At 62.5% G+C, this 25,080-nt stretch overlaps 4 protein-coding genes across 11 annotated transcripts; 1 reads left to right on the top strand and 3 right to left on the bottom strand.

Annotated features, from left to right (window-relative positions):
• Positions 1-3: 3 nt before the first annotated feature.
• FTSJ1 (FtsJ RNA 2'-O-methyltransferase 1) lies at positions 4-5,888 on the bottom strand. Of its 5 annotated transcripts, none has more exons than XM_056515462.1 (11): positions 5,800-5,888; positions 5,439-5,587; positions 4,559-4,628; positions 4,067-4,163; positions 3,625-3,703; positions 3,493-3,545; positions 3,212-3,265; positions 2,696-2,798; positions 2,218-2,301; positions 1,983-2,086; positions 4-1,429 (listed from the first exon to the last, which is right to left on the bottom strand). In XM_056515462.1, exons 2-11 carry the CDS (start codon positions 5,557-5,559, stop codon positions 968-970), a joined length of 1,227 nt encoding a protein of 408 aa, XP_056371437.1. In that variant the 5' UTR covers positions 5,560-5,587; positions 5,800-5,888; the 3' UTR covers positions 4-967. The 5 variants fall into 5 exon arrangements, with proteins under 5 accessions (XP_056371437.1, XP_056371440.1, XP_056371438.1 ...); XM_056515465.1 differs by having other exon boundaries at positions 4-1,189; XM_056515463.1 differs by lacking the exon at positions 4,067-4,163 and having other exon boundaries at positions 5,351-5,587.
• A 602-nt stretch (positions 5,889-6,490) lies between these two features.
• Positions 6,491-10,362, bottom strand: PLP2 (proteolipid protein 2). Its single transcript, XM_056515558.1, has 5 exons — positions 10,210-10,362; positions 8,022-8,174; positions 7,509-7,604; positions 7,286-7,373; positions 6,491-6,882 (listed from the first exon to the last, which is right to left on the bottom strand). The coding sequence occupies exons 1-5, from the start codon at positions 10,294-10,296 to the stop codon at positions 6,863-6,865; spliced, it is 444 nt and encodes a 147-aa protein (XP_056371533.1). The 5' UTR covers positions 10,297-10,362; the 3' UTR covers positions 6,491-6,862.
• A 797-nt stretch (positions 10,363-11,159) lies between these two features.
• Positions 11,160-18,288, bottom strand: MAGIX (MAGI family member, X-linked). 4 transcript variants are annotated; one of them, XM_056515535.1, is made up of 9 exons: positions 18,200-18,288; positions 16,550-16,618; positions 15,577-15,708; positions 14,965-15,039; positions 14,680-14,744; positions 13,677-13,736; positions 13,044-13,178; positions 12,597-12,720; positions 11,160-11,505 (listed from the first exon to the last, which is right to left on the bottom strand). In XM_056515535.1, exons 2-9 carry the CDS (start codon positions 16,581-16,583, stop codon positions 11,402-11,404), a joined length of 729 nt encoding a protein of 242 aa, XP_056371510.1. In that variant the 5' UTR covers positions 16,584-16,618; positions 18,200-18,288; the 3' UTR covers positions 11,160-11,401. The 4 variants fall into 4 exon arrangements, with proteins under 4 accessions (XP_056371510.1, XP_056371511.1, XP_056371512.1 ...); XM_056515536.1 differs by lacking the exon at positions 13,677-13,736; XM_056515537.1 differs by lacking the exon at positions 14,965-15,039.
• Positions 18,289-18,440: 152 nt separating this feature from the next.
• GPKOW (G-patch domain and KOW motifs) lies at positions 18,441-24,927 on the top strand. Its single transcript, XM_056515354.1, has 11 exons — positions 18,441-18,632; positions 19,122-19,333; positions 19,447-19,547; positions 19,991-20,094; positions 21,135-21,309; positions 22,186-22,285; positions 22,776-22,944; positions 23,030-23,135; positions 24,007-24,076; positions 24,435-24,520; positions 24,702-24,927. Exons 1-11 carry the CDS (start codon positions 18,442-18,444, stop codon positions 24,834-24,836), a joined length of 1,449 nt encoding a protein of 482 aa, XP_056371329.1. The 5' UTR covers position 18,441; the 3' UTR covers positions 24,837-24,927.
• Positions 24,928-25,080: the final 153 nt, after the last annotated feature.

Here is a 25,080-nt window from a genome sequence, read left to right as displayed (position 1 = left end):
CAGTGTGAGAATGAGGGGGTTTATTGGGGGGCACAGGGGTGTGTATGGGGGGGTGGTCCTGGGGAGGGGCTGCAGCACTGGGGGGCCATGGGTTGCACACCCAGGGGGGTCCTGAACATACACAAGGGTTTTTAGACACCCATGGAGTTTTTGGATAGCTATGAAATTTGTTGCAGACCCATCATGGTTCTTGCACACCCACAGGGGTTTTTGGACATCCATGAGGGTCCTTGCACACCCTTGAAGGTCTTTGCACACTCACAGGGTTCTCGCACACCCATGGAGTTTTTGGATACCCATGGAGGTCCTTGCACACCCATCACAGTTCTTGCACAGCCATGGGGGTTCTTGCACACCACGGGGGTTTGTGGACACCCATAAACATTCTTGCACACCCATGGCGTTTTCGGATACCCATGATGGTTATTGCACACCCCAGAAGTTGTAGCACATCTATGAGGGATCTTGCACACTCATGGAGATTTCTGGATACCCGTTGAGATCCTTGTTCCTGCACACCCATGAAGGATCTTGCACACCTATAGGGGTTTTAGGAAATCTAGAGAGTTCTTGCACAACCATGGAGGTTCTTGCACCCCAATGAGAGTTTTTGAACACCCATAGAGATCTTGCACACCCACGAGGGTTTTTGGACACCCTTGAAGGTCTTTGCACACCCACAGATGGTTTTGCACACCCATGATGGTTTTTGAATACCTATGGAGGTTCTTGCACACCTGCAGGGCGGCTTTGTACACCCATGAGGGATCCTGCACACCAATGGGGATTTTTGCACAGCCACAGAGATCCTTGCACACCTATGAGGATTTTTGGAAACCCATGAGGGGTTTTTGCATACCCATGGAGGTTCTTGCACACCCACAGGAGTCCTTACACATCCATGAGGATCATTACACACCCACAGAGATTCTTGCACACCCACAGGGTTCTCTCACACCCCCAAATTTCAGTCCAGCAGACGGAGATGTTGCAGCTCCTCACACATGGCTCCTTCCCCCTCGCTCAGGGGTTCTTGCACACTCGTCCCCTCCGGCTCAGATCCCTGCACACTCGTCTGTGCAGCTCCTCGCACGCTCATGTCCCAAGTGGGTCCTGGCTCACTCGTGTCCCCGCACGCGGCTCCTTCCCATTCCTCACACGGGGCTCCTCGCTCTCTGCTCCCTCTCACCTTCACAGAGGTCCCAGTCCCAGTCCAGGTCCCAGTCCCAGTCTCAATCCCAGTCCCAGTCCAGGTCCCAGTCCAGGTCCCAGTCCAGGTCCCAGTCCCAGTTTCAGGCTCCCCAGTCCCCGTTTCGGGCTCCCCCTCAACCCCCTCCCCCCTCCTTCGCAGGCGGCAGGCCTGTGCGTACGGGGGGGCGATGGGGGGGGCTGGGGGGGGTGTGTATGAGTAGGGCTGGGCGGGGTCCAGCTGTGGGGAGAGAGAGAACAGCATGGAACAGTGCAGCCAAGTATGGACCAGTGCGTTCCAGTATGGACCAATGCATTCCAGCATGGACTACACTACAGCCCAGTGGCCCCCAGTATGGTCCAGTGCCCCCCCAGTACAGCCCAGTGCCCTCCCAGTACAGCCTAGTGCCCCCCAGTACAGCCTAGTGCCCCCCAGTACAGCCCAGTCTATCCCAGCGCCCCCCAGTATATCCCAGTGCTGTCCCACAGCCACAAGCACCAGGCAAGAACTCCCCAGTCCCTCCCAGTCCCCCTCAGTTAATCCCAGTCCTCCCACTCCCTCCCAGCTGGGTTCCAGGGGCTCCCCCAGTCCCCCCCAGTCCATTCCCAATCCCCTCCTAGTCCATTCCCAGTCTCCCCCACTCCCTCCCAGTCTCCCACAATCCCCTCCCAGTCTGTCCCAATTCCCTCCCAGTTCCTCCCAGTCTGTTCCCAGTCCCTCCCACTCCATTCCCAGTCCCTCCCACCATTCCCAGTGGCACCAGCCCCCCCATTTTGCCCAGTTTCCCCAGTACCTGCAGTGGGTAGGTGCGGTCGGGGTCGAAGGCACTCAGGTCGCCACAGGCCACGAACGGAACGATGATACGGGAGGGGCCCGAGAGCTGGGCCAGGGCCAGGCCTGGGGACCCCAAAATCCAAACTGGGACCCCAAAATCCATCAAGGACCCCAAAATCCAAACTGGGACCCCAAAATCCGTCAGGGACCCCCATAATTCCCCCAAATCCCGCCAGATCCCCCAAATCCCTCACCTGCGCCAGGCTCCAGCAGCGCATTGTCCATGGAGGGCACGAATCCCTCGGGGGGGCTGAACCCACGGCACACCACGAACGCCTCTGCCAAAATGGGGGGTCCCCCAAAATCAGGGGGCATGAAACACCCCAAAAGACATCACAATGATTCCCTAGACAACCCAAAATCTCCCCAGGAACCCCTCAAAACATCCCTGGAATGCCCAGAATCCCCCAAACTCAGGGGGTCCCCCAAAGCCCCTAGGGGTCCCGGTTTGGGTCCCGTTTTGGGGAGGGGTACCGATTTGGGAAGAGGTCCCAGTTTGGGGAGGGGTCCCGATTTGGGGAGGGGTCCCGATTTGGGGAGGGGTCCCTGCTTTGGGGAGGGGTCCCAGTTTGGGGAGGGGTCCCGTTTTGCGGAGGGTCCTGGTTTGGGGAGAGATTCCCGTTTTGGGGAGGGGTCCCCCAGAGCCCCCAGGATATTGGGGAGGGGTCTCACCGATGCTGGAGGTGCGGCTGCTGCGCGGTTTGGCGCAGCTCACCTCGGGGAAGAAGAGGCGCAGCTGCGAGTAGAGCAGGGACACGTCCTTGGCCCGGAAAATCTGGGGGGGCACAGGGGGGTCAGAGCCCCCCGTTTGGGGTGGGGGAGGGGCAAAATCTGGGGGGCCACCCCAACCGCACCTGCCTGCTGCAGGTATTGGGGAAACTGGGGGGTACTGGGGGGACTGGGAGGGGATTGGGGGTGACTGGGAGGGGATTGGGGAGGGACTGGAATGGACTGGGAAGTATTAGGAGGAACTGGGAATGGAGTGGAGAGGACTCGGGGGTCATTGAGAGGGACTGGGGCGGACTGGGGGGACTGGGAATGGACTGAGAAGGATAGGGAAGGGATTGGGAATGGGCTGGGAATGGAGTGTGGGGGACTGGGGGGGGACTGGAGGGGGATTGGGAGTGGACTGGGGGGCAGTGGGCTGTACTGGGGTGGGGGGATCCCCTGAGTTTGGGGGAGTCTCACCTTGGCCACAAAGGTGCCGCCTTTCTTCAGGACGTGAGTGGTGATGTTCAGAGCCTGAGGGGGAGAGACCCCAAAAATGGGGACAGACCCCAAAAAATTGAGAGACCCCAAAAAAAGGGGCAGAGACTCCAAAAAATGGGGAAGCTGGTGGACTCTGGGGGGGCTCAGGGATTTTGGGGGGTCTCCAGGAGGTTTTGGGGGATTTGGGGGGTCCCTACGTGGTTTTGGGGGGAATTTGGGGGGTCTCCAGGAGGTTTTGGGGGTTTCAGCCCCACACTTACAGCCAGCAGCAGTTGGGCCTGGATGTACTCGTCCAGGTCGTGCAGCCCCGTTACTGTGGGGGGAATTTGGGGGGTCAGGGGGGTTTTGGGGGGTTGTGGGGGGTTTGGGGGTGTAGCTCCCCCCAGACTCACCGTCGGGGGCCCCATCACACACCACCAGGTCAGCGGGGTGCCCCTCCAACAGGTGCTGGATCTGCTGCACTGTGGAGGCCTGGGGGGAATGGAGAGGGAAATGGGGCTGGGGGCTGGAAATGTGGAAAGGAAATGGGTCGGGTGGCTGGAAATGGGTCTGGGGGAAATGGAAATTTGGTCTTGGGGGCTCAGAGCAGTTTTTGGGGGCTCAGGGCAGTTTTTGGGGTCCCACCTTGGTGATGTCCCCCTGCATCTGCAGCGCTCAGGGCAGTTTTTGGGGGCTCTGGGGGGGTTTTGGGGGACAGTTTTGGGGTCCCAGGGGGTTTTTTTGGGGGGCAGGTTTGTGGAGCAGTTTTGGGGTCCCAGGGCAGTTTTTGGGAGGGCAGTTTTTTGGGGTCCCCAGGGCAGTTTTGGGGGGCTCAGGTCGGATTTGGGGTCCCACCTTGGTGATGTCCCCCTGGATCTGCAGCACCCCCGGCAGCGGCGCCATCGCCTGCAGATCCACGGCCACCACCCGGGGCGGGGAGCCCTCGGACCCCCTGAGGGGATTTAGGGAAGATGGACCCCAAATTAACCAGGGACCCCAAAATACACAGGGACCCCCCCAGTGACCCCCCCAAATTCCCAGTGACCCCCCCCAATGCCTCCCCGTGCCCCCCAGTGCCTCCCTGTGCCCTCCCAGTACCCCCTCAGCGCTCTTCAGTATCTCCCAGTTCCACCCAGTGCCTCCCAGATCCACCCAGCGTCCTCCCAGTATCCCCCAGTTCACCCCAGGTCCCTCCAATGTCCCCACAAACCCCCAGTGGCCCCCTGACCCTCCCTGAGTGCCCCACCACTCCCAGCTGGGATTCCCAGTGCTCCCAGTTTGGATTCCCAGTCCCCGGAGCAGCACCCCCAGCCCGCCCAGTCTGGCTCCCAGTGCTCCCAGTCCCACCTGAGGTGCCGACTCAGCACTTGGCTCCAGCTCCCGGGGGCAGCACAGAGATCCACGGCCCGGGTGACCCCTGGGGTCCCAGTATCACCAGTTAAACCAGTATCACCAGTGACCCCAGACCCCGGGGATCCCAGTTACACTGGCATCACCAGTTCCACCATCCCAATTACACTGATTACACCATCCCAGTTCCACCAATACCACCAGTTACACCACCCCAGTTACACCAGTTATCAGTTAAACCATACCAGTTACAGCAGTTACATCATTCCAGTTACACCAATAACCTCAGACTTCTGGGGCCTCAGTTACACCAGTTATACCAGTGACCCAGACCCCTGGGATCCCATTTACACCACTTATACCAATCAGACACCCCAGCTACACCAGTGCTCCTAGTTACACCATTGACAGCAGACCCCTGGCACCAGTTACACCAGTGATCCCAGTGACCCAGAGCCCTGGCACCACAGTTACACCAGTGCTCCCAGTTACACCAGTGACGGCAGACCCCTGGCACCAGTTACACCAGTCACATCAGCGATTCCAGTGACCCTGGCAGCCCAGTTGCATCAGTTACACTGCTGATCCCAGTCATCCCAGTTACACCAGTGCTCCCAGACTCCTGGGACCCCAGTCACCCCAGTACTCCCATTCCCCCTCGGTTACCCCAGTTCCCCCAGTATGCCCCAGTTCCCCCATTGCCCCCCATTCCCCTCAGTGTTCCTATTCTCCCCATTCCCCAGTTCCCCCATTCCCCCCATTCCCCAGTTCCTCCAGTTTCCCCAGTACCCTCGAACAGCTGGAAGCGCTCCTCCAGCTGCAGCAGTTTGAAGGCACTGCTGGCTTTGCCCCCAGTTCCCCCCAGTTTCCCCAGTACCCTCGAACAGCTGGAAGCGCTCCTCCAGCTGCAGCAGTTTGAAGGCGCTGCGCGCTCTCCAGCCGCCCTCCTTGGCCAGCCTGTAGTAAATGTCGCGCTTGTCCTTGGACGAGCGGCCCATGGCGACCCCGCACGACCCCTACAAACCCCTAAAATCCCATTAATTAAGTTAATTAATTAATTTAGCAACCGCTGTTTTGATATCAAACCCCCGCTGAGCCACCGCGCATGCGCCGCCCCCGCCATTCCCACGCACGCGCAGCCCCGCCCACCGCGGCGTGCGCGCTCCCCCAGCCCCCTCACAGCCTCACCCCCCCCACCTTCCCCAACCCCTCCCCGGCCCCTCCCGCCGCCGCAGTACCGGGACACGGCGAGAAGCACCGGAGAGGAACCGAAGGAAGGACAAAGGAACGGGCGCGGCGGCAGTGGTGAGGGCGGAGCGGCGGCGGCGGCTGAGGCGGCAGCTGAGGCGGGCGCAGCGCGCGTGCGCGAAGCGGGAAGCGTGAGGGGAGGGCGCGCGGGGTGGGGATGGGGGGGGGGTTGTCCTCCATTTGGCACTGCGCATGCGCGGGGCGGAGCGCGGATTTTTGGGGGGTTTCCCGCCTTTTTTCGTGAGGGGAGCGGGGATTTTCCTGCCTCCTTTTCCGTGAGGAGTGGTGGGATTTCTTCCCTTTTCCGTGAGGGGAACGGTGAGATTTCTGCCCCTTTTCCCGTGAGGAGCGGAGGGGTTTCCTCCTTTTTTTCCATGAGGAGACGGGGAATGTCCCGTCCTTTTTCCGTGAGGAGTGAAGGGGTTTCCTCCCCTTTTCCGTGAGGAGATGGGGAATGTCCTGCCCTTTTTCCCTGAGGGGTGGAAGGATTTCCTGCCTTTTTCCATGAGGGCATGAGGAGTTTCCTCCCGTTTTCCGCAAGGGGAGAGGATTTCCCACCTATTCCACAGGCGGGAGCCGTGAGGGGCGGGTTTGGGGCACGCTGTAACCTGCGGGGTTTGGGGTCCCTTATGGCTCTCAGGATCTACAGACATCCCCCGACAGATCCACCAGAAACGCTAATGCAGTAATAAAAACTCTTTATTCCCCAATGTATTGCCCCCAAAGCCTCCCGCGGGCTGGGGGAAAGGATGGGGAACACCCCAAAAATTAACGGAGACACCCCAGAAACTGAGGCGGGCACCCCAAACCCCGTGAGGGGCCAGGGCACCTTTAACCCTGGGGGGGGGGGGAGGGTCTCCCCTGGGGGAAACTGAGACACGGGCAGGTCAAGGCACTTGCGAAGGCGTTTGGGGAAGGGGAACCTCTGAGGGACCCCCAGATCTCCCCCTGTCCCCCCCGGGGGACCCAGCGTCAGGACCCCTCAATAATTTAAGGCTGGGGGTCGCCCTGCGGGGGAGGTTTGGGGAGGTCTCTGCTGGGTTGTGGGGCTGTTCAGGCACCGTCTGGGGACTCTGCAGGGGGACAAAGTGGAGGATTAGTTACATCCCAAACCCTCTGGGGATCCCCAAATCCACGGGTTTCCCCCAGTACCCTCCGCATGGCAGCAACCTCCTCCCAGTGCTCCCAGTTCCACCAGTAGGGCCACCCTCCCTTCCCCAGTTCTCCCAGTTACTCCCACGGGTCATCTCCCCCCACTCCCAGTGCTCCCAGTTCCACCAGTAGGGCCACCCTCCCTTCCCCAGTTCTCCCAGTTACTCCCATGGGTCATCTCCCCCACTCCCAGTTATTCCCCTGGGTCATCTCCCCCCACTCCCAGTGCTCCCAGTACCCTCCCACAGCACAGCCACCCCTTCCCAGTGCTCCCAGTACCCTCCCACAGCGCAGCCACCCCTTCCCAGTGCTCCCGGTACACACCAGTGGGGGCGGCGGTGTGGCCCTGCCGTGTGGGGAGGGTGATGAAGGCATCGTATCCCAGGAGGACCCCAGCCAGGATCCCGAACACCTGGGGGTGGAGGGGGTCAGAGACCCCCAAAGTCCCCCTGGACCCCCAATTCCCCCTGCACCCCATCCAGGAACCCAAACACCTGAGGGGGTCAGAGACCCCCAAACTCCCTCTGGACCCCCAATTACCCCTCACCCCTCCTGCGATGCCAGCGCCGTCCCGATGGCCGACGATGACGATGAGGGAGGTGATGAGGAAGAGCAAAGCCCCGATGAGGCAGCGCATGAAATCCTGGGGGGCACAGTTAGGACCCCTCAGAGACCCCCAAACCCCCAGGGATTGCCCCCAGGGACCCCAACTCTCTGGGGACCCCCAACTCCCAGGGATTCCCCCCAGGGACCCCCAAACCCCCAGGGACACTCCCCCACTCAGCCTCTGCAGGACTTCCCAGCCCCCCCAATGCTCCTCAAAGCCCCTCTAATCCATCCCCAATGTCCCCCAAACCCTGCCAGGGCCCCCCCAGATCCCCTCCCAGCCCCCCAAAGCCCCCTCAAACACCCCCCTGCCTTAAAAACCCCTCTCAGCTTTCTCAAACCTCTGAACCTCTGACCTCATCTGAAGTCACCCGCAGTGAGCTCCAAGTGTAATTAGGGAACACCCAAATCCCCTTGCAGCCCCCCAAATGCCCCTGAGCCCCCCGGAGCTCACGGTCCAGCCCCAGTGCAGCAGCGGCAGGCGGGGCGGCAGGCGGCAGCTCCAGGCCAGCAGCACCAGCGCGGCGAACACCAGCTCCACCGCTGCCAACCCCGCGTAGCCTGAGCGCGATGCCCCGAAGCAGATCAGGGTCAGCAGGCACAGCACCTGCGGGATGTAGGGGGTTCCTTAGGGGCTGGGGCACCCCTATAGGGACCACAGTGTGCCCTATGGACCCGGACTGTGCCACCTGAGACCCCTAAGGGAGTGTAAGGGACAGCTGGCCACTCAGAGACCCCTATGGCGCTGCTTATAGACAGTGTAGGGTCTGTGTGACTATACAGGGGAATGCCTATAGCAATCCTTATAGAGATGCTGAGTGCTATCCTATAGGGCCCTGCAGATTCTGGGCTGTCACCTAAACACTTCTAGAGCAGCTCATTTATTCCACTGGGGGTTGTCTAATTGTCTATAGGTGTCCTATGGTGTCCAATAGATCAGGGCGGGGGGTCACCCATAGATGACTCATAGCACCTCTTGTGGGTCACTGTGGAGTCACCTATAGATGTCCCATAGTGCCACTGTGGGTCACCTATGGACCCTCCCCCCCACCCCGCACAGTGTCCCCTACAGGCCACTGGGACATCTATAGGTGACTCCAAAGTGGCCCACAGAGGCACTATGGGGCACCTATAGATGTCCTACAGTGCACCTCTGGAGTCATCTCTAGATGTTCCATTGCGCCCCCAATAGGTCACTGTGGAGTCACCTATAGACCCGTCCTCCCCATAGCGCACCCTGAAGACCATTATGGGGTCACCTATAGAATTCCACCCCCGTAGTGTCCCTTATGGGCCATTGGGTAATCTCTAGGTGCCCCATAGCGCCCCAATAGGCCATTGTGGGTCATGTGTAAACCCCCCTAGTGCCCCCGATAGGTTACTGTGGAGTCACCTATATGTGTCCTATAGTGCCTCCCAATAGGTTGGGTCAGGGTTGCCTATAGGTGTCCCGTAGTGCCTCCTATAGGCCACTGTGGGTCACCTACAGACTCTCCTGTAGCGCTCCCTGTAGGGCAGTGTGGGGTTACCTATAGATGTCTCATAGCGCCCCCTGTGGGATCACCTATAGACCCCCATAGCACCCCCTATAGGCCATAGGACCCCATATAGAGACTAAGAGCGCCCCCTGTGGGCTCGCACAGAGCGCTGGCCCCGGCCCCTCCCCGCATGGGCAGTGGGACAAGGCGCCGCTGTGGGAGCGCCGGGGCGGGGCCGTCTCCCGGCAACGGTCGCCATGGCAACGGCACAACAGCGCCCCCCCCCCCCTCCGGCTTACCAGGGGCGATGGCGTGGGTGGGGCCCGCGGGCCGGGGGCTCTTAAAGGGGCAACGGCGCTGCGGAGTTTGCAAGGGCAGCGCCTTAAAGGGACCGCTCCCGCCGAGTCGCGGCCAGCGCCGCCCGGCTGGCGCAATAACGGCTGGCACGGCGGCCCAGGCACCGCCCAAACCTCCCCCTCTCTCCCGGGAAAGGACCCAGACATCCGGGCTCCCTTCCCCCTCTGCACCGGGGCCCCCGGCCCCGCCTTTGTCACCTTCCCTGCCCCGCCCCACCCCCCGTGTACAAGGGCGTTGCCCCTCCACAGGCCCGCGGGACCGGGGGCGCGGGTGTGTGCGGTGTCCCGGGGCAGGGGGACACCCCGCACACCTGGGTCCCGCCACGTGTCACCGGGCAGCCCGAGCACCCCGAAAGGCGGGCATCTCCCCGCCCGCTGCCCCCCAAAATGGAGACCCAGGTGTCGCGGTAGCCCCGATGCCTTTCAAAGTAGAGAATTTTACTAACGCCCAAAATTGGGATCCCAGCATCCCGCTACTCCTCCCCTCCACAAAATAGGGGACCTACGTGTCCAGGTGCCCGCGCAGACCCCCCCTCCCAAAATGGGGATCCAGGTATCCTGCTGCCCTCTCCCCAAATTGGTGATTGTAGACATTCAGCCCAGGCACTCAGGCATCCTCCTGCCCCCGGAATGAGCACCCCGGCGTGCTCCACCCTACCCCCCAAAAACCGGGCATGGATCATCCTGCCCCTCCGAGCACGGACCGGGACATCCCACCCCTCCCCCGCCCCAAGCCGGACCCAGGCATGCCCCGCTGCCCCCACCCGGGGGTCCCCCAGCCCCCCCCCGCGGTGCCCTCGTGTCTCACGATCTCGCCGATGAGCACCAGCCCCTTGCGGGTGCGGCTGAAGGCCAGGCAGGTGCCGGGGCAGTTCTGGGCCCCGCCGGACTCCATGGCGGCACCGGGCGGCACCGAGCGGGCGGTGGCGGCGGGACGGGCAGCGGGGGTGGTGGGGGGGGCGCGGGGAGCTGGCACGGCGCGGGGCGGGGCCTGGCAGCGCGCGCCGGAGCGCCATTGGCTGGGGGCCGCTGGGGACGGGGTGTGGCGGCGGGGGAAACCCCTATTAGGGATGGGCACGGAGGGAGACCCGGGGGCGCGGCCTCGGCCGGCGCGCCGTCACGTGACCGGGCGGGGGGAAACTCCGGCCTGGGGTCCCGGGGTGGCGGGGCTTGGAGAGGGGAACCCCCTGTGCTGATTGGGTCGGGGTCCTGGGGGAGGAGCTGAGAGTGGGCGGGGCTTGGTGAGGGGAATCCCCTGTGATGATTGGGTCGGGGGTCTCGGGAGGAGGAGCTAAAGGAGGGCGGGGCTTGGCGCGGGGGGATCCCCTGGAGGTGGCGGGAGGGGCAACCCCGAGGGGCGGGGCTTAGAGGGGGCAGGGCTGGGGGGGGTCCTGGAATTGAGGGGAACACTGGGGGTCCCTAAGGGGTTTTGGGGAGCCCTGGAAGAGCCTCTGGGTGTCCCTAGGCGGTTGAGAGGATGTGGAGAGAGCCTGGGGCTCCTAGGTTGTGGGTGTTGGGGGGCCCCAGGACGTTTTGGGGGTCCCAGGACGGTTTTGGGGTCCCCAGGACGGTTTTGGGGTCCCCAGGATGGTTTGGGGACCCAGTGCGGTTTTGGGGTCCCCGAGGCGGTTCTTTCCCCGGAGCCTCTCTCGGTTTTGGGGTGACTCAGCCGGATGCGGCAGCGCCCTGCCCGCCGCTGCTGGGAACGGCAGGAACGGGGCAGAACCCGCGCTGGAAATGACTCAGGGAGGCGCCGGGGGGGGTCTCCGCCTTTATTGAACACCCCAAAAATGGGGAGGGGGACAGCACCTCCGTGCGACCCCCAGAACGCGGGGAATGGGGGGGTGGGCATTGCATAGCTCGAAGGGCACCCCCGCCAAAACGGGGGGCACCAAACCGGGGTGGGGTTCCCCCAGAGCATCAGAACTTCGGGTGCTGGGGGGGGGCGCCTCGCTGTGACGTCACCGTCCGTCGGCAGGGCTCGGGGGATTCGGGGGGGCTCAGGGGTGCAGCCCCCCCACCAGGCAGAAGCAGGGCTCCCCCCGCGGGGAGCTGCCTACGCACAGCCGTAGAACCCCCCGCGCCAGCGGGCTCGGGGGGGACCCTGCGGGAACAGAACGGGGGGGGTCACTGGGGAACGGGGATGGGGACACACCCCCCCCTCCCCACAGCCAGGTAGGGAGGGGGCTTGGGGCGTCCTGGGCTGTACCACTCTTCTGGTGGGGGGGCACTGGGGTGTCCTGCTGAATTTGGAGGTGCCCTGGGCTGTACCACGTGATCTGGGAGGACACTGGGGTGTCTTACTCGATTTGGGGGAGTAATGGGTTGTACCGCCTGACTTGAGGGGGCACTAGGATATACTGGTGTGTTTTGGGGGGACTCTGGGCTGTACCACTCTTCTGGTGCGGGGGGACACTTAATTTGGGGTGTAATGGACTGTGCCACCTGATTCGGGGACACTGACATGTCTTACTGAATTTGGGGGGGCAATGGGCTGTACCACTTGATTTGAGGGGGGCACTGGGATATACCACTGTCTTTTGGGGGCTAATGGACTACACCAGTGTCTTTGTGGGGAAGCACTGGGATATATCGTTGTGTTCTGGGGGGAGTCTTGGGCTGTACCACCTGATTTGGGGGGGGGACTGGGTTGTCTTACTGAACTGGGGGGCAGTGGGCTGTACCATTTGATTTGGGAGGGGCACTGAGCTATACCGGTGTGTTTTGGGGGGCCCCTGGGGTGTCTTATTCAATTTGGGGGGGTAATGGGTCATACCGCCTGACTTGGGGGGGCACTGTGCTATACCGGTGTGTTTTCGGGGGACCCTGGACTCCACCACTTGATTTGAGGGCGGGGGGGGGGGGGGGGGCGCTGTGTTATACCGGTGTGTTTTGGGGGGGCCCTGGGCTGTACCATGGCGCTGCCAGGGGAGTGATTTGCACAGCTGTGTTTTTGGGGATCCCTGAATGCCGCGATGACTCGGGGGGTTTGGGGGTGTCCCTTGGGGCCATTCCCACCCTGCCCTCCCTGGTAGGGAGGTCCCGCGGGTTTGGGGGTGCAGGGAGGGGGTCCCGCGGGGATTGGGAGTGTGAGGGGGGGTCCCGCGGGGTTTGGGGGTGCAGGGCGGTGTCCCGCGGGGTTTGGGGGTGCGGGGGTTGTCCCACGGTGTTTGGGGGTGCAGGGGGGGGTCTCACCGTGGGGGCGGCGCAGCAGCAGGCGCAGGCGGCTGCCCCCCCCCCCCCGGATCCGGGCCAGTGCCTGCGCGTGGCTCATGCCGGCCGTGGGGGCGCCGTTGATGGCCAGCAGCTCGTCACTGACCTGATCCCCACGGGGGGGATCCCAAAATTACTGACCCCCCCAGAGACCCCCGAAAACCACCCCAGCCACACCCAGCATCCCCCAGAGACCCCCCCCACAACCACCCCAGCCACACCCATCATCTCCCAGAGACCCCCCAAAACCACCCCAGTCACACCCAGAGACCCCCCAAAAGCACTCCGGTCACACCCAGAGACCCCCCAAAACTACTCCAGCTACAGCCAGCACCCCCCAGTTCCACCAGTTCCTGACAGAATCCCCCCAAGACCCCACCAACCCCTGGCCCCATAGAGCCCCCCCCAGAGCGCCCCCCCCCCCCGTACCTGGATGCAGCCGCAGCGCTGGGCGGGGCCCCCCTCGCGCAGCCCCCGCACGAAAACCCCAGCGGGGCCCCCCCGCAGGCTGAACCCGAACCCGCCCGGGCCCCGCGGCAGCTCCACGGCGAACGGTGCCGGCTCCTGCCCAGTATAGACCAGTATAAACCAGTGTAAGCCAGTTACACACACCAGTCACACACCCGTACCACCAGGGAACCACCGGGGTCCCACAGCAGCTCCATGGCGAACGGTGCCGGCTCCTGCCCAGTATAGACCAGTATAAACCAGTGTAAGCCAGTTACACACACCAGTCACACACCCATACCACCAGTAAACCACCGGGGTCCCACAGCAGCTCCATGGCGAACGGTGCCGGCTCCTGCCCAGTATAGACCAGTACAAACCAGTGTAAACCAGTTACACACACCAGTCACACACCCGTACCACCAGTAAACCGCTGGGGCCCCACGGCAGCTCCATGGCAAACGGCGCTGGCTCCTGCCCAGTATAGACCAGTACAAACCAGTATAGACCAGTACAAACCAGTGTAAACCAGTACCACCAGTAACCTGCCCAGGCCCCGCAGCAGCTCCATGGCGAACAGCGCCGGCTCCTGCCCAGTATAGACCAGTTACACACCAGTATCACCAGTAACCCGACCAGGCCCCGCGGCAGCTCCACAGCGAACAGCGCCGGCTCCTGCCCAGTATAGACCAGTACAAACCAGTGTAAACCAGTTACACACCAGTCACGCACCAGTACCACCAGTAACCTGCCGGGGCCCCACGGCAGCTCCACGGCAAACGGTGCCAGCTTCTGCCCAGTATAAACCAGTGTAAACCAGTACAAACCAGTATAAACCATATACACACCAGTCACACACCACTGTCACCAGTAACCTGCCCGGGCCCCGCAGCAGCTCCATGGCGAACAGCGCCGGCTCCTGCCCAGTATAGACCAGTGTAAACCAGTATAGACCAGTTACACACCAGTACCACCAGTCACCCCCAGGGCCCCACGGCAGTTCTACGGTGAACAAGGCTGGCTCCTGGCCAGTGCAAACCAGTTACAAACCAGTATACATTAGTATATACCAGTGCAAGCCAGAATATACCAGGGTGAACAAATTTACTAGTATATACCAGCAAAAACCAATTACAAACCAATATATACCAATGTAAACCAGTATATACTAATAGATACCAATGTAAACCAGTATATACCAGTATGGACCAGTTACACACCAGTATCACCAGTCACCCCCTGGCCCATCAGCAGCTCTACGGCAAACGGGGCTGGCTCCTGGGACTGTGCAAACCAGTATAGAGTAGTTACGCACCAGTATAGACCAGTATATACCAGTTACTAACCATTATGCACCAGTATAAACCAGTGTAAACCAGTTACAAGCCAGTATAGACCAGTGCAAACCAGTTACAAACCAGTATAGACCAGTGTAAACCAGTTACACACACCAGTATATCCTCGTATACACCAGTGTACACCAGTTACACACCACTATACACCAATACCACACCAGTAAATCCCCCAGGGCCACAAGGCAGCTGCATCCCAGCCCTCCCCATTCCCTGCCAGTGCTCCCAGTCCCTCCCAGTTCCATCCCAGTTCTCCCAGTCCGTACCTGTGGCCAGCCCAGTCCGTAGCCCTGCCCGGTCCCGGCGCTGCTGGGGCTGCCCAGCTCCTCACCTGGGAGAGAGAGAGGGGGCTCAGTGCTACCGTAACAACCAGTAACAACCGGTAACACAGAGTGCTCTCAGTAAAAATCTGCTCCCAGTAACACCCAGTAAAAACCAGTAACACCCAGTACTCCCAGTAACACCCAGTACCACCGAGGGGCCGCCCAGTGCCCCTCAGTGCCCTCCCGGTGCTCCCAGTGCCCCCAGTACCCTCCCAGTGCCCCCAGTACCGGTGGGCAGAAGGTCCCGCGGTTCCGGCCCCACGAAGCTGGTCGCGGCCAGGGGCTCAGGGGGGGCCCCGGGGCCTGCGGGGTGGGGACAGGGGGGGACACTGCACCAGTGCTCCCAGTAACCTCCCAGCGTTCCCAGTGCCCTCTCAGTGCTCCCAGTAACATCCCAGTGCTCTCCCAGTGCCCTCCCAGTCCCTCCCAGTGCCCCCAGTCCTTCTCCCAGTCCCTCACAATGCTCCCAGTGCCCTCCCAGTGCTCACAATTCCCATCCCAGTTCCCTTCCCAGTGCATCCCAGTGTTCCCACTCTACCTCCCAGTCCTTCCCAGTATGCCCCAGTCTCTCCCAGTCCCTTAAATCGCCCTCACAGTGCCCGGAATCCCCGTTCCAGTCCCTCCCAGTGGCCCCAGTCCCTCTCCCAGTCCCTCTCTCAGTGCCCCCAGTCTTTCCCCCGGTGCCCCCAGTACTCTTCCATTCCCTCTCCCACCCAGTCCCTCCTAGTCCCTTCCAGCCCCTCTCCCAGTCCCCCCCAGCCTCTCCCCCAGTCCCCCCAGTCCCTCCCAGCCCCTTTCTCAGGGTCCCCCAGTCCCCCCCAGGGCTCCCAGTTTGCCCACCGAGGCTCCGCAGCAGCAGCAGCAGGTCTCCATCGCGGGTTGGGATGCGGGGGGGCCGCGGGGTGGGGGGCGGGGCCGGGAGGCGGCTGTAGCGGAGCACGCAGGAGCCCCCCACCACCACCACCACACTGACTGCGAGGATCACTGGGGTTACTGGGGAGCCCCCCAAAACTGGGGAACCCCCCCCCCCACCACCACTCTGACTGCGGGGATCACTGGGGTTACTGGGGAGCCCCCCAAAACTGGGGAAACCCCCCCCCCACCACCACTCTGACTGCGGGGATCACTGGGGTTACTGGGGAGCCCCCCAAAACTGGGGAACCCCCCACCACCACCACCACCACACTGACTACGGGGATCACTGGGGTTACTGGGGAGCCCCCCAAAACTGGGGAGGATACCCCAAAAACCACAACCAGGCTGGCTGCAGGGTGGGAACACGGGTTAGGGATCCCCAAAACTGGGTGAGCCGCCCACCACCACCACATTCATAGGGGAGGGCACCCCAAATTAGGGACACCCCAAAAACTGGGGAACCCCCCACCACCACCACACTGACTGCGGGGGGGGCACGGGTTAGGGACACCCCGAACTGGGGGGGACACCCCAAAACTGGGGGAGACCCCCACGACCACCACCATACTCACTGGGGGCAGGGGAGGGGGGAGGGGGGGAACGACACCCCAAATTAGGGACACCCCAAAAACCACCACCACACTCACTGGGGGGACAGGGGTTAGGGACACCCCAAACTGGGCAAGACACCAAAACTTGGGGAGCCCCCAAGGGGACACGGGGACTCCCCTAAAGACATGACACCCCCACAACGGTCAGGAACTCCCCAGAATTCGGGGACCCCCCCAGGGGAGGGGGAACACCCCAGGCAGAGACCCCTAAAAGCGTCTGACCCCCCCAAAATGTCCCCCCAAATGTTTCTGTCCCACCCCCAACATCCCGCCCCTCCTCCGCTCACCGCTGGGCCCAGGCGGCGCCTCCGGGGGCGGCATCGGGGCAGGGCCCCCCCCGGGGGAGGGGACAGCGCCTGCGGACACGGGGACAGAGCAGGGATAAACCAGTGACACCAGGGACAGACCAGTGATACCGGTAACAGACCAGTAACAAACCAGTAACAGACCCGTAACAAACCGGTAACCAACTAGTGACACCAGGGACACCAGGGACAGAGTGGTGACCCCAGGGACACCAGGGACAGAGCAGTGACACCAGGGACACCAGAGACACCAGGGACACCAGGGACACCAGGGACAGAGCAGTGACACCAGGGACAGAGCGGTGACACTAGGGACACCAGGGACACCAGGGACAGAGCGGTGACACCAGGGACACCAGAGACACCAGTGACACCAGGGACAGAGTGGTGACCCCAGGGACACCAGGGACAGAGTGGTGACACCAGGGACACCAGGGACAGAGCGGTGACACCAGTGACACCAGGGACACCAGGGACAGAGCGGTGACACCAGGCACAGAGCAGGGACACCAGGGACAGACCAGTGACACCAGGGACAGACCAGTGATACTGGTAACAGACCAGTAACAAACCAGTAACCGACCCGTAACAAACCTGTAACCAACTAGTGACACCAGGGACACCAGTGACACCAGGAACAGAGCAGTGACACCAGGGACACCAGGGACACCAGGGACACCAGTGACAGACCAGTGATACTGGTAACAGACTAGTAATAAACCAGTAACAGACCCGTAACAAACCTGTAACCAACTAGTGACACCAGGGACACCAGGGACAGAGCAGAGACACCAGGGACAGACCAGAGACACCAGAGACACCAGTAACAAACCAGTAACAGATGAGTGACAAACCAGTAACAAATCAGTGACAAACCAGGAACAAACCAGTGCTCCCAGTAACCAACCAGTGAACAACCAGGGACCAACCAGTAACTTCCCAGTTCTCCCAGTAACCTTCCAGTGCTGTTTTTATCTCACCCAGTTCCCTCCTATTGCCCCCTCTCAGCTTCTCCAGCCCACTCCCAGTTTGCCCCCACCATCCCAGTGCTCCCAGTAACCTCCCAGTGCTCCCAGTAACCCCTCCGGGCTCACCATATCCTCTCCCAGTGCCCCCCCAAGCCCCCCCAGTATCCTCCAGCCCCCTCCCAGTCCAGCCCACACCATCCCAGGTCCCCCCCAGAGCTCCCAGTGCCCCTCTCAGTGCCCCAGTATCTATCTAGTCTCCCCCAGTACTCCCAGTATGCCCCCCAGTGCTCCCAGGACCCTCCCAGTTACTCCTAGTATGCCCCCCAATGCTCCCAGGACCCTCCCAGTGACTCCCAGTACTCCCAGTATCCCCACAATGCTCCCAGTACCCTTCTAGTCACTCCCAGTACTCCCAGTATTCCCCCCAATAATGCAGGTATTCTTCCAGTTTCTCCCCAGTGCTCCCAGTATCACCTCCAGTGCTCCCAGTATGTTCCCAGTATCCCCCCACCAGTCCCAGCATCCTCCCAGTATCTCCCCTGAGCTCCCAGCATCCTCCTGATGCTCCCAGTATGGCCCCAGTGCCCCCAGAGCCCTCCCAGTACCGCCCGGTTCCTCCCCCAGTGCTCCCAGTGCCCCCAGCCCCGCCCCCTCCCCTCGGTACCGCCGCGGGGTCGCCACGGCAACGCGCGCGAGGCCGGCGGGCGCGAGCGGCGGCGGGACGGGCTGAGTGACAGGTGGATCGGTCAATCAGCGGCCGCGGAGTGGGCGGGACAAAGCGCGGCGGCAGCGCCGATAGGCAAGAGCACCGCCAATCAGCGGCCGCAAAGCCGGCGCAGCAAAGGCTGCTGGGAGTTGTAGTCCGGCCCAACAAGCCGTCTCTCCCACAGGGCCCCGCGGCGGAAGATGGCGGCAGGCGATAGCGCGGCGGCGGCTGAGGGCAGCGCGGGGCCGGGGCCGGTGTCGTTCGCCTTCAGCCGCAGAGCGGAGCGGCGGCGGCCGCTGCCCGCGGGGCCCTGCGCGGAGCCCGGCGCCAGCGGCGACGCCGACAGCGACACCGACTTCCTGACGGCGGTGGAGGACCGGGAGCTGCTCAGGTGGGCGCGGAGGGGGCGCGGCCCTCAGGGCTCGTTTGGGGCGGGGCGCGGTTCTGCTTCCGGTCTGTCCATCAAAAACTGCAGGGGCTGGGCACGTGCGCGGCAACAGCGGTCCCGGGGGCGGGGCTTGAGGGTGTTCCTGATATGGGGGCGGGGCATCGAGCAGGGCTCAGTGTGCGGCTGCCTCGGGGGCGTGGCTTGGAGGGGCGTGGCTTCTGCCCGCTGTTTTAAAGGCATGGTCTGCCTGTGGGCGTGGCTTAAGGGGGCGTGGTCTACCTATGTTTTCAAAACGCGCTGTCTGGGGGATGTGGTCTCTCTGGGCGTGGTTTCCGACCGTGTTTATAAAGCCGTGGTCTGTCTGTGGGCGTGGCTTGGTTTTTAAAAAGCGCGGTCTGTCTGTGGGCGTGGCTTGGGGGCGTGCTCTACCTTTGTTTTAAATAAGGCGCGGTCTGTGTGTGGGCGTGGCTAATACGCTGACCCCGCCCCTAGTACGCGGCCGGCCCCGCCCCCCAAGAAGGAGCTGGTGATCCCGCTGATCCCCGCGCACCGCTGGAGGAACCCTGAGCCGCCCCGCGCCGGCAGCGGCCCCGCCCCCAGCGCAGACCCCGCCCCCAGCGCAGACCCCTCCCCCAACGCAGACCCCGCCCCCGGTGCGGACCCCTCCTCGGTGGAGGCGCAGGCGGTGCAGGAGCTGCTGCAGGGTGAGTTTGGGGGTCCCGGCGGGGCTGAGCCCCCCCGAGCCCCCCTGACTGCCGCCTCCCAAGCCCCCCTGACTGCCAGAGCCCCCCACGACTGCCACCCCCCTCTCCCCCAGAGGCGCGGCAGAGCCGGGAGCAGCCCGAGGGCGAGCAGGGAGCGCCCATGGCCATCGCCTTGCAGCTGCCTGAGAGAGACGTGGCCACGGGGGCACAGCCGGTGAGGGACTCCAAAATATCCCCCGGGACCCCAAACATCCCCCGGGACCCCAAAATATCCTCCAGGACCCGAAATATTCTCCAGGATCCCAAACATCCCCTGGGACCCCCAAACATTTCCTGGAACCCCCAGAGTGACCTCGGGACCCCAAGAGTGCCCCCTGAGTGCCCTCCTTTGCCCCTAAATGCCCCAAGAGTGCACTGCCATTGCCCCCCAGTTCCCCCCCGTGTCCCCCATCCCCAAACTCCCCGTGGCCCCAATTTCAACCCCCCCATGCCCCCATCCCCACTGCCCCTCAGTTTCCCCCAGTGCCCCCCATTCCCCCCCAGTGCCCCCCTACACCCCCCATTGCCCCCCATTGCCTCCATCCCTAATCCCCCCGTGCCCCCCACACCCCCCGTTGACCCCCATTGCCCCCATCCCCGAACCCCCCATTCCCCCAGACACCCCAGGACTACGAGGCCGTGCCCGTGGGGCAGTTCGGGCTGGCCATGCTGCGGGGGATGGGCTGGAGCCAGGGCCAGGGCATCGGCCGCACCTTCCCCAGGTGAGTGACCTTGAAACACAGGGGCACCCCTAAACACCCCTGAGCACCCTGAAACACACCCTGAGCACCCCAAACACCCCTGAGTACCACGAAAGATGGGCACCCTGAAATATGGGGGGATCTGGAACACGGGGGGACACCCCTGAGCCCCTGAAACACAGGCACCCTGAAACAGGGGGGGCACCCCGAAACACTCTCTGAGCACCCCGAAACAGGGGGCACCCTGAAACACGGGCCCCTGAACCCCCAAAACTGAGGGGACACCCTTGAGCCCCCCAAAATCAGGAATGAATGAGGGGGACACCCCTGAACCCCCCAAAACACGGGGGCACCCCTGAACACCCCTGCGTCCCCCCAAAATCAGGAATGAATGACGGGGATACCCCTGAAGCCCCTGAAACACAGGGGGACACCCCTCAGCCCCCCAAAAACAGGGGCATGGCTGAAGCCAGGATGGGGGAGGGACCCCAAACCTTTGGGGGGCACCTGGGAACCACTCAGAGCCCCCCAAAAAACTGAGGGGGAACCCTGAACATCCCAACCTTGGGAGAGACAAGATTCACTGGGAAGTTTTGGGATGCCATGGTCACCTGACCCTACCAGGGTGGATTTTGGGGTTCCCTTCGCCCCAAGGGTGGATTTTGGGGACCCCTGATCCCTGTTCCCCCCAGGGTGGATTTTCGGGTGCCCTTCCCCCTCAGGGTGGATTTTGGGGACCCCTGACCCCCTAAGGCTGGTTTTGGGGATCCCTGACCCTGTTTCCTCCCCAGGGTGGATTTCTGGGACCACTCACCTCGTTTGCCCCAAGGATGGATTTTGGGGATCCCTCATTCCCATTTTCCCCCCAGGGTGTATATTTGGGGTGCCCTGACTCCCCCAGGGTGTATTTTTGGGGGCTGGGTGTATTTTGGACTTGCAGGTGTATTGTGGGGTGCTGGGTGTATTTTGGGGTGCCCTGACCCCCCCTTTCCCGCCCCAGAGTGTATTTTGGGGTGCTGGGTATATTTTGGGGTGCCCTGACCCCCTGTTCTCTCCCCCAGGGTGGTGCCCCCACTGGAGCAGAGGCCCCGCCCCCGGGGTTTGGGGCTGGGGGCTGAGGCTGTCCCCCCTGGCACCCCCCGAGCGGGGGAGGGACAGGGGGACCCTCCCCAGGGCCCGGGGCTGGGAGAGAGCGTCAGCATCCAGAGCGGCCCCCACCGGGGGGTGACAGGACAGGTGAGACCAGTACGGACTAGTACGGACTGGTGTAGAGCAATACAGACCGGTATAGACCAGTACGGACTGGTGTAGAGCAATATAGATCAGTATAGACCAGTATGGACTGGTACGGACCAGTATACAGCAGTATAGACCAGTATATACCAGTATGTGCCAGTATAGATTAGAGAGCATTGGAAGCAGCCCCCACCGAGGGGTCACGGGAAAGGTGAGACTAGTATGGATCAGTATGGACTGGTATGGACTGGTATAGACCAGTATGGGACAGTATGAGCCAGTGCAGACCAGTATGGACTGATACAGACCGGTACGGGCCAGTACAGACCAGTATGGGCTAGTATGGCCCAGTACAGACTAGTATGGGCCAGTGTAGACCAATATGGACTAGTACTAGTACGGGCCAATACAAACCAACACAGACCAGTATAAACCAGTACTGACCAACACAGACCAGTACAGAGCAGTACAGCTCTGCAGGGGCACTGGGGATGCTGACACCCCCAGTTCTCCCAGTATGGCACTGGGGAGCACTGTGGAGAACTGGGATGGGCAATGGGAGGATGCTGGGTGGGTACTGAGAGGGTAACTGGGAGGCACTGGGGTTACTGGCAGGTAGCTAGGAGGCTAATGGGTTACTGGGAGGGTAATGGGTTATTGGGAGGTAACTGGGAGTGTAACTGAGGTTACTGGGAGGCTAACTGGGGTTACGGGGGGTGACTGGGAGGATAACTGGGAGGTGAATGGGAAGTAGCTGGGAGGGAAACTGTGGTAACTGGAGGGTAACTGTGGTTCCTGATCCCTAACTGGCCCCTAACTGGTCTGTGCTGGTCGTACTGGTCTCTAACTGGTCCGTACTCGTTTGTACTGGTGCAGGTGGAGGCGCTGGAGCCCGAGCTGGGCCGGGCGCTGGTGCGGCTGGCGCTGGGGGGGCAGGTGGTGACGGTGCCGCTGCATGGGCTGCGCGCGCTGAGCAGTGAGTGTACACCAGTATGGACCACTGACCCCCGAAACCCCACCCAGTACCCCCCACAGCCTGCCCAGCAACCCCCAGTGAGCATCCCAGTATGGACCAGTGATCCCCAAAACCCCCCTAGTAACCCCCAGTGAGTGTCCAGTTTAGACCAGTACATCCCAGTTACATCTCCCCTCTAAATCCCAGCACTCTCCAGACTGGTTTGTGCCCAGTTTGCACTGGGGAGTCCCCCAGTAACCCCCAGTGCCTCCCAGTAACCTTCCAGTGTCTCCCAGTGCCTCCCAGTTCCTGTCCCAGTGTCTCCCAGTCCCTCCCCAGTCCCTCCCAGTTCCCCACCATCCTCTCTCTGTCCCCCCCCCCAGTTCCTGTCCCAGTCCCCCGCAGTGTCCCCAGTCCCTCCTGGTTCCCCCCAGTATCTCTCAGTCCCTCCCAGTCCTTCCCAATTACCCCAGTCCCTCCCAGTTCCCCCAGTATTTCCCAGTTCCCGCAGGTGCCCCGGGCCGCCCCCCCCAGCAGGAGGAGGGGGTGCAGGGTGAAGCCCCCCCGCGGGGGGGGGGAGCAAGAGGAGGGAGCGACCCGAGAGCCCCAGGTGAGGGGGGTTACAGGGGTTACTGGGAGGTAATTGGGGTTACTGGGAGGGTAACTGGGGTTAATGGGAGGTAACTGGGGTAACTGGTGTTACTGGGAGGGTAACTGGGGTCTCTGGTGTCTCTGCCCCCCCATTCCCCGCCCCCCTGTCCCCAGCCGTGTGAAGCAGGCTCGCTGCGCCCCCCACTGGCTGCGGAGGGATCTGCGCGTGCGCTGCGTGGACAGAGCATTCCTGGGGGGGGGGGGCTTCTACAACTGCAAGGTGGGCACCCCAAAATAACCCCGGGGGCACCCCGAAATAACCCCAAAATAACCACTGAGGGACACCCCAAAACTATGCAAAATAACCCCGGGGAACCCCAAAATAACCCCAAATATAACCACACCAGGGACCCCAAAATAACCCCTGAGGGACCCCAAAATATCCACACCAGGGACTTCAAAATAACCCCCAAAAACCCTTGGGAGACCACAAAATAACCCCACTAGGGATGCCCCAAAACCTCCTGGGGGACCCCAAAATTGTGCTTGGAGGACTCCAAAATCCCTGGGGGACCCTGAAATCACCCTTCAAAACCTCCCACAAAATCACCTCGGGACCCCCAAAATCATGCCCTGCACCCCAAAAACCACCCCAGGGACCCCCGAAATCACCCCCTGCATCCCCAAAATCACCCCTCTGCACCCCAAAACCACTCCCCTGCACCCCCAAAATCCCCCAGGGATCCCCAGAATCCCCTCCCTGCACCCCAAAAACTCTCATGGGACCCCCAAAATCATCCATGTGGTACCTCAAAACCACCCCAGGAACCCCTAAAATCCCCCAGGGACTCCCATGGGACCCTCAAAATCCCCCAGGAACCCCCAAATCACCCCCCTGCACCCCAAAACCACCCCAGGGACCCCGGAAATCCCCCTAGGACCCCCAAAATCACCCTCCTGCACCCCAGAAACTCTCATGGGGACCCCAAAACGTCCCCTTGGGATCCCCAGAATCATCCGTGGACCTGTAGGGTGACCCAGGAGTTGGGGAGGGAGGATCCCTGCTCCCCAAAACCAGCCCTGGAGAGGTCCCTGCCCCCCCGCTAGCCCCCCAGGGCAGGATTTTGGGGTGCTTACCCCCCAACCCCCAGATGCAGATCGAGGACCTGCTGGCCCCCGACACCTGCGTGTGCCGCACAGACGATGGGCGCCTGGTGGAGGGTGAGAGATCGGGGATTGGGGGGTCTTGACGCCCCAAAAACACCTTGCACCCCAAAAACCCCCTGCACTCCCAAACCTGCCTGGCCTGACACCCCAAAAACTGCCCTGCACCCCCAAACCTGCCTGCCCTGACACCTCAAAAACTGCCCTGCACCCCAAAACTACCCTGCACCGCCGAACCTGCCTTCCCTGACACCCCAAAAAACTGCCCTGCACCCCAAAAACACTTTGCACCCCCTGCACCCCCAAAATCACCCTGATCCCTCCAACCCCAAAATCACCCTGATCACCCTGCACCCCCGAAATCACCCTGATCCCCCCAAATCCCCCCTGACCCCCCAGTCCCGCTGTGCCCCAGGGCTGCGTGAGGCGTCTCTGGAGACGGTGGTGCCGCGGGGCGGCTGCGAGCGCGTCATGGTGGTGCTGGGGGAGCACACGGGGCAGGTCAGTGAGCGAGACCCCTCCCCAAATAACCCCGAGACCCCTGAGACCCCTCCCCAAATACACCCAAATACCCCCGAGCCCCCTCCCTAAACACCGGGGGTGACCCCGAGCCCCCTCCCCAAACCCCCTGAGCACCCCTAGCTCCGTCCCCTGCCCCCGGGCTGACCCTGGCCCCCCGCAGGTGGGGCGGATCCTGGAGCGGGACCCGGAGCGCGGGCGGGCGCTGGTGCAGCTGGGCCGGGCCGCGGCCCCGCAGGTGCTGTCGCTGCCCTACGACTCCATCTGCCATTACCTGGGGGGGGGCGACGACGACTGAGAGAGACCCCCGGGAACACCTCCCCGGCCCCCTGCCAGCTCCCAGGATGGCAGCCGCGGCTTCAGCGCAATAAAGGCTGGGAGGACGAGCAGCAGCGGCCTCGTTGTTGTTGTTGTTGAATGGGGGGGACGCTCCCGTCTTAGTGACCCTGGAGCCCCCAAAATCCCCGCGGGGCCCGAGCGAGGCCACGCTCTGCCAGCTTCCAATAAGGCTGTGGACGGTTGCTACGGCAACAAGGAACGCC

Source organism: Oenanthe melanoleuca, unplaced genomic scaffold (genome assembly GCF_029582105.1).
Source record: "Oenanthe melanoleuca isolate GR-GAL-2019-014 unplaced genomic scaffold, OMel1.0 S001, whole genome shotgun sequence".
NCBI lineage: Eukaryota > Metazoa > Chordata > Aves > Passeriformes > Muscicapidae > Oenanthe > Oenanthe melanoleuca.
The sequence above is the reverse complement of the archived record's forward strand: the minus strand, read 5'-3'. Positions and strand labels throughout refer to the sequence as shown.